This window comes from Anser cygnoides, chromosome 8, assembly GCF_040182565.1.
Source record: "Anser cygnoides isolate HZ-2024a breed goose chromosome 8, Taihu_goose_T2T_genome, whole genome shotgun sequence".
NCBI lineage: Eukaryota > Metazoa > Chordata > Aves > Anseriformes > Anatidae > Anser > Anser cygnoides.
In genome coordinates, this window is record NC_089880.1 from 30933358 (window position 1) to 30939357 (window position 6000).

At 54.4% G+C, this 6000-nt stretch overlaps 1 protein-coding gene across 16 annotated transcripts in view; it reads right to left on the bottom strand.

Annotated features, from left to right (window-relative positions):
* Positions 1 to 6000, bottom strand: part of DOCK7 (dedicator of cytokinesis 7) — a 98706-nt gene extending 92706 nt beyond the window's left edge. For 15 of the 16 annotated variants that reach the window (XM_048062223.2, XM_048062222.2, XM_048062219.2 and 12 more), the window contains exon 1: positions 5838 to 5998. In XM_048062223.2, coding sequence (XP_047918180.1) covers positions 5838 to 5875 — 38 coding nt within the window. In that variant the 5' untranslated portion in view covers positions 5876 to 5998. Of the gene's footprint in view, positions 1 to 5837 lie in introns of all 16 variants that reach the window. The other variant, XM_048062220.2, reaches the window with a different exon arrangement.

Here is a 6000-nt window from a genome sequence, read left to right on the forward strand (position 1 = left end):
CTCAACCCTTTCCTGTTGAGCAAACACCTTAGCTGACAAATTTTAGGACGGGTTCTTCGCGGCTTCATCGCACCAGTTCCCTACCAGCGGTAATGCAGGTGGCTTCCGCTCCTCCATCTCCAAAAGCTCTTTGTCCGTGACAAGAGCCATCTATTCATGACCAGGTCACGTTAGAGTATAACCCTGAACGTTGTTTCCATTATAACTAGAAGCAAGGCTTCCTACACCAACTTGGGCACGCCAAATGCAACCAGAAAAAAAGAAATAAATCTCAAAATAGTCTCCAGCTGAACAAAAAAAAAATCCATTTGGCGGAACACAAGAGCCATTAAAGCTCCTGATAATTAAAAGGACACATAAAAAACTGCCTCTTTAATAGCTATCTTATATTCAGCATGTAACCTGGGATCCTTAGACAAACATTCCAGTTAATTACAGCCCGCGGTCTCGCGAAGCCCAGGGTCTCTATGTTTAAAGTACGCCTTCCCCAGTCACTTCCTTTCTGACCTCCTTCACTGGTTAATTATTGTGCGTGCATGTGGTTCACACAGGGAAAAAGAAAAAAAAAAAAGACAAAGGAGAGGAAAAAAAAAAATCCCCTTGGAGCTGGCTTATAAAGCAAAACATGACGGGTTGTTTTCTCAGCGCTCAGAGCCGCGAATAAAACGAAGCCGTTGGTTTGCACGTCCATCTTTCGTTACCGAACACAAAAATATTCCTGCTTTTATCTGGCTTACCCTGCCAAACCCACGAGATGTTCCTTTTTGTTTTTAGCTTAGGAAACGTACTGGAAATATCAGTTTTTCTCGTCTTCCCAAGGAAAGGCTCACCAAGACCTCTCAAGGACCTTAGCATCCTTTTGACATTGGATGCTGGGTTGTGTCGCTCGAGGGGTTAGGAGCTTTTCCCTTTCTCAGAAACAAATAACACAGGTCAAACAGAGCTGACTATTTTTGCCCCAAATGGAGCTTAGCACTGGGTTTCCACTCAGACTTGGGTGTTAGCACAACTCAGTGCTCACTCAGTGTCCAGCGACTGACCGTCATGCGGTGACAGCTGTCACTTCTCTGTAAAAACACTCAGCTTTCCTGCACCCATGTCGTAGGAGACATCGTTCTTTCTCCAAACGCTTTGTGGAAGTCTCTCTTTTCCAACAGACGGCTCCGTCCAGGCTCCACCGCGGTGTGAGTCAACAGGTACGCGGCGTGGTGCACGAGGGAACCGGCTCGAGGGAGAGCTCTGGCCCCGAGCTACCCCGCCAGCGCCGCCGTGCGCTGCACGCAGCCCTCCTCCAAAACCCGAAGTCCTGCTTCCTCCGGAGCGACTTCCTCTCCTTTCGAGTGGAATGGGTTTGATTTACGACCTGAAGCGGAGGAAATACCCTGCCCGATCCTGAGTGCTGCGGGGTAAGTGTGGGTTCTTAATTGGCACAGGAGATGAACAACAACAACATGTTCCCTTTTTCCTCACCACTGATTAAAGGAGCAGTCGCCGTACGACGCGACCCGTGGTGCTCTCCTGACAACAGTCGGGTATTAAGGCAGAAAGGATCACCCCCAGGCTGAGCTCCCAGGAGACCCGATTGTGAAAACCACAGGACTGGATCCTCCAGAAGGACACAGCCACCTCTCACGTTAAAGACAAACAAGGAAGCCTAGGACAAAGCAGCAGCGCTAGCTGAGCCTCAGAGACAAGCTGTTCTGCCTTCTCGCCCGCGCCGAGCAGCCGGGGATTTCCGTAAGCCTCGCAGCACGCTGCTGACTCCAGCACGAGACATCCACAGCAGCTGAACAGGGCCAGCAACGCAGCTTTTGGAGAAGAGGAAAGAAGCTTCTGTCAAAAATACTTTCAGTTATCCAGGAAAGCGTTTTGACAACGCAAACGGCATCTGGACAGAGGAAGAGAACAGAGTGCTTGGCTCCCTGCTGAGCCCACCGCACTTGTGGTGCCCATGGAAGCCAGCGGCAGCTCTGCTGTCGGTTTCGGTGGGCGCAGGCTTCACGCCGCCCCTGTTTAACCTCAGGCAGGGCAAAGGCGGCTGTCAGCATCCCTGACACATCGCTCAGGCCGTGCCAAAGGGCTCTAAGCGAACACAAATGTACGTTTAGTCTTCCCAAGGCTCCTCTTGCAGTACCCCATCAGTGTCAAGGGAGCTTCCACAGAAATGAGGCACTAGCTCCGAATGTAGCAAATACAAGACAAGGACTCCAAAAATGTGTCCATACGCAATGTGAAACCTCGGGATGGTGGAAAATTTCTGGATCACTTATGATCCGAGAGCAGGACCAGCTCCTTACAGGCAGGGCTCTGCTGAGGACCGCGGCCCCAGGCAGCAGTGCCACGCGGCTCCGGGTGATTCCCGTTCATGCAGAAGCACCTAGGGACAAGCAGGTGGATACGGGAGGGTGAAAAGTGTTTTCTGCAGATGCCACCAAAAGCCAGGAACTTGAAAAGCGAAAATCCTCAGCAGGAGAATAAAAAACACCAGTAAAAAAATCACACCCTGAGCTTTGCGTGAGGCTGAAAGGCATAGTAAAACTGAGGGTAAGGCAGGTGCATTATTCCAGGTCAGAAGGACCCTGTTCAACCACGGGAGCAGGGAAGGAAGAACAAACTCTTCCAAGGACAAACGCCTTCAGAACGGTGATGGTCTGACCGAAGCAGCAGCTCTGGGCTACATCGCCCAGTCTCGAGATGGCTCATGAGCAACGAGAGGGCACTGAAACAGGGACTTGTATGAAAGGCTGCATTCATCTGCCTAGCTGTGTATGCTGAGTGATGCTTAAAGAGCGATTTTTCCTTTCTCTTTATATGAATTCCAACCAAATCTGCAGGTCTTTTCCTCTGCCGGCCCCTGGAAAGACTGGAGATCTGGGATCCTGCACGTTTCAGTGCCTGGGACGTTGAGGAACTCGGTACTGACCTTTTCGGAGGTGGTGCTTCCACATCCCATTTCACATGCGACACCACAACCAGAAAAAATATGGGGATAAGGAAAAGGGGTGAGCATGTGGCAGGGACAGCACAGCCCCAGAGGGGCCGCACACAGCACTCAGACCAAATGCTCAGCCCTTGGTGAGGCAGCTTGGCTGGCTCAAGAGTAACGTACTGGTGCTTGTTTGGCTTTTACCCACAGGTATTAATGCCCGTAGTTCACCTAGCTGAAGTGGATCCCGCCTTCTGCTAACTCTTTTCCAGTCTCCCAAAAACCCTATGAGCTGAACAGAGGCACTACATAGAAATACGTCTGTTCTTACACAGGGATGGAAAAAATAGCGTATAAGCGACTACAGAAGTATTATGATACTCCAGAAGGATGTTCCAGTAGTTTAATAAAAAAATCATTAACAATATATTTTCAATTAAAAATTAACAATTTCAGGCAAGATTTCAGGTACTGTTTACCCCTCTATAGCAAGTTTAACTTGAGAGTTTCTTCTGAGAGGGTCAAGAAGAATGAATAAGTACATGGAGTGGCCAAAGTTCAAGCTAAAAATCTCTTCTGGTTTGAAGCCTTCCAATAAAAAAGCAGCATGACCTGGTCAGAAAGATATCTTTTAACAGGCTGTCTTAAAAAGATTTTTTCAAACTGCTGCAGGAGTCACTGATAGCTGCTAACCCTAACATTTAAATGTGTCAGTAGTAACAAACAGCCACCGCCCGACCCCGGCGTCCTGTGTGCACCCTTGAGGTTCACCACACTGCTTGAGGAGAGCACAGGCAGTAAATCAGTGCCGTGAAGACCACATCTGTGGTCTTTCTAAGAAACAGAACAGCCAACCTCCTGTCTCTTTTTCCACCACTACTGTAATAACCAGCTTAGAGACTCGCATCTCTTTGGTACGCAGGCCTTAAAGTAATTTACCTTCACGGACCTGCATCATGCCCCATTTGAATTACACACTTTCAGCCAGACCAAGAGCGGCATGACCATTTCCTGTGAATAAGACAAATGGTATGTCTACCTCAATAAGCAAGCCAAACCGGAGGGCAGAGCGTGAATATGTGATGGATCTATTCTTCTTTAAACAATGGAACGGGGGAGGGCTTCCAGCAGCCACCAAGGCAGCTCCTGGGACTTCCGTATGCTGCCTGCTGGTGAGCAGAGCCCCGTCTCTGAGCCTCGGGAACAGGAGCATGCAGAGCAGCACTTTCTGTGCCAGCACGAGGAGGGCTACAGCTCAGTCCAAGCACCCTGGCTTCATCTTCTGCCCAGAAGTTTTTGCTTTCACGTGCACTGGACGGGCTGTCCGCGAACCTGAGATTTCTCAGGCGGCGATACTAAAACATGGGGAATTCCAGACAGAAACGCAGCAGCCTGACAAATAAGCATGAAAGAAAGAGGAGTTGGAGTTGCGACAGCTCTGCTCCCGGAGGAGCTGACCTCACCGCAGGCTGCCTGGTCCTTGCGCAGGCACGGCCTGCAAGGACGGTGAACCCCACAAATGAGCCTGGCGACTCAGCCCACCTCTGCCCGCACGCACACGCTGCTGCCATTTGGTTGGCTTGAAAACACATCAAGCGGCTTAGATGCAAAGGTACACAATGGTGGCACAGCTGCAACCCTCACGGTCACCACCCCATGAAATTAACGTGTCCGTGCTACTGCTTGATGAACCGACTGCGCTGCGCGAGAGGCTGATGGAGGCAGAAGAAAGGAGCACCACGGTGGTGACCCCAGGGCCCTTTTATTTAACTTCCTGCCGGGGCTGCAGGACTCCAACGCTCCTGCTTCTAGTATTTGTCTCTCCTGTGACTATTCCTCTGACTACAATCCCGAACCAGCTCAAATGGTGTGGCAGCGAATCCAGTCCTCTCCATTCCTCAGACCTTGACCTGCCACGTTAACCCCTGGCCAGAGCACACCCAAAACTGCAGAGATGGGCGAGAGGAGCAGCGTTTTCACCCCTGCCTTCAGATCCTGCGTGGGGTGGGATGGATGCCCCTCCTCTACCTCCTTCCCAGCCTCTTCCTCTGACCAGCTTCTTTTTCAGTGGCCTTTATCACGATTTCTGCAATTGCAGCCGGTTGTCCCTACAGTTTTATCACTCAGTGGCACGAAAACGACCCTCCTTTCACTCCTGCCCACAGCCTCCCGAACAGCACCAGCGAAACCCACGGCTCCCACCTGAACTCTGCCACAAGTCCCAGCTGGGAGGGGAGCCACGGAGCTGCCCGGCCTGGCCTGCCCACAGAAAATCCGCGGCTCCCACCTGGAACTGGAAGCCTAACTCACAGCGAAAATTTCAGGAGCCTAAAATAATAATAATAACAACGCATGAAACGGCGCTGCTTGGCGTCAAACAGCTCTGCGGCTCCACGGGGCTGACAGCAACAGCACCCAGCTGCCCCCTGCCAGGGGCACGCTGTCCCCTCAAGGCCGAAGGCCCCCACAGGGGCTCCGTTTCCCCACCGGGCCGGGGCCGGGGCCGGGGCCGGGGCCGCAGCAGCGCGGGCCCGGCAGGGAAACGCCGCGGGGCGCCCGGGAGCGGCCGGCGCGGCCTTTGTTCGCGGGCAGCCTCACGGAGAGCCGCCCCCCCGCCGCCGCCTTTGTCGGGGGAACCGCGGCCCCCCTCAGGCCCGGCCCGGCCCGGCCCGGCCCCACCGCGCCCCGCCGGGTGCAGGCGTCGCCCCGTCAGCGGCCCCAGGGCCGGCACGGAGGGCGGGGGGGGGGGGGGGGGGGGGGGGGGGGGGGGGGGGGGGCCGCGGGCCGAGCCGGACCCGGCCGCCCCTCAGCGGCGGGAGCCCCCCCCCCCCCCCCCCCCCCCCCCCCCCCCCGCAGCCATAACCCGCACCCGCACCACCCGCACCCAGCCCCGGCACTGCCGCCCCGCTACCTGCTGATCTTCTGGGCGAAGGCGCGGCGCTCCGCCATGGCCGCGCTGCGGGGCCGGGAGCCGGGAGCGGGCGCCCTGATGCTGGGCGGAGGAGGCGCGCACCCGCGCGGCGCAGCCGGCCCAGAGCCCTCCTCCTCCTCTTCTTTCCTCCTCTTCTTTCCTC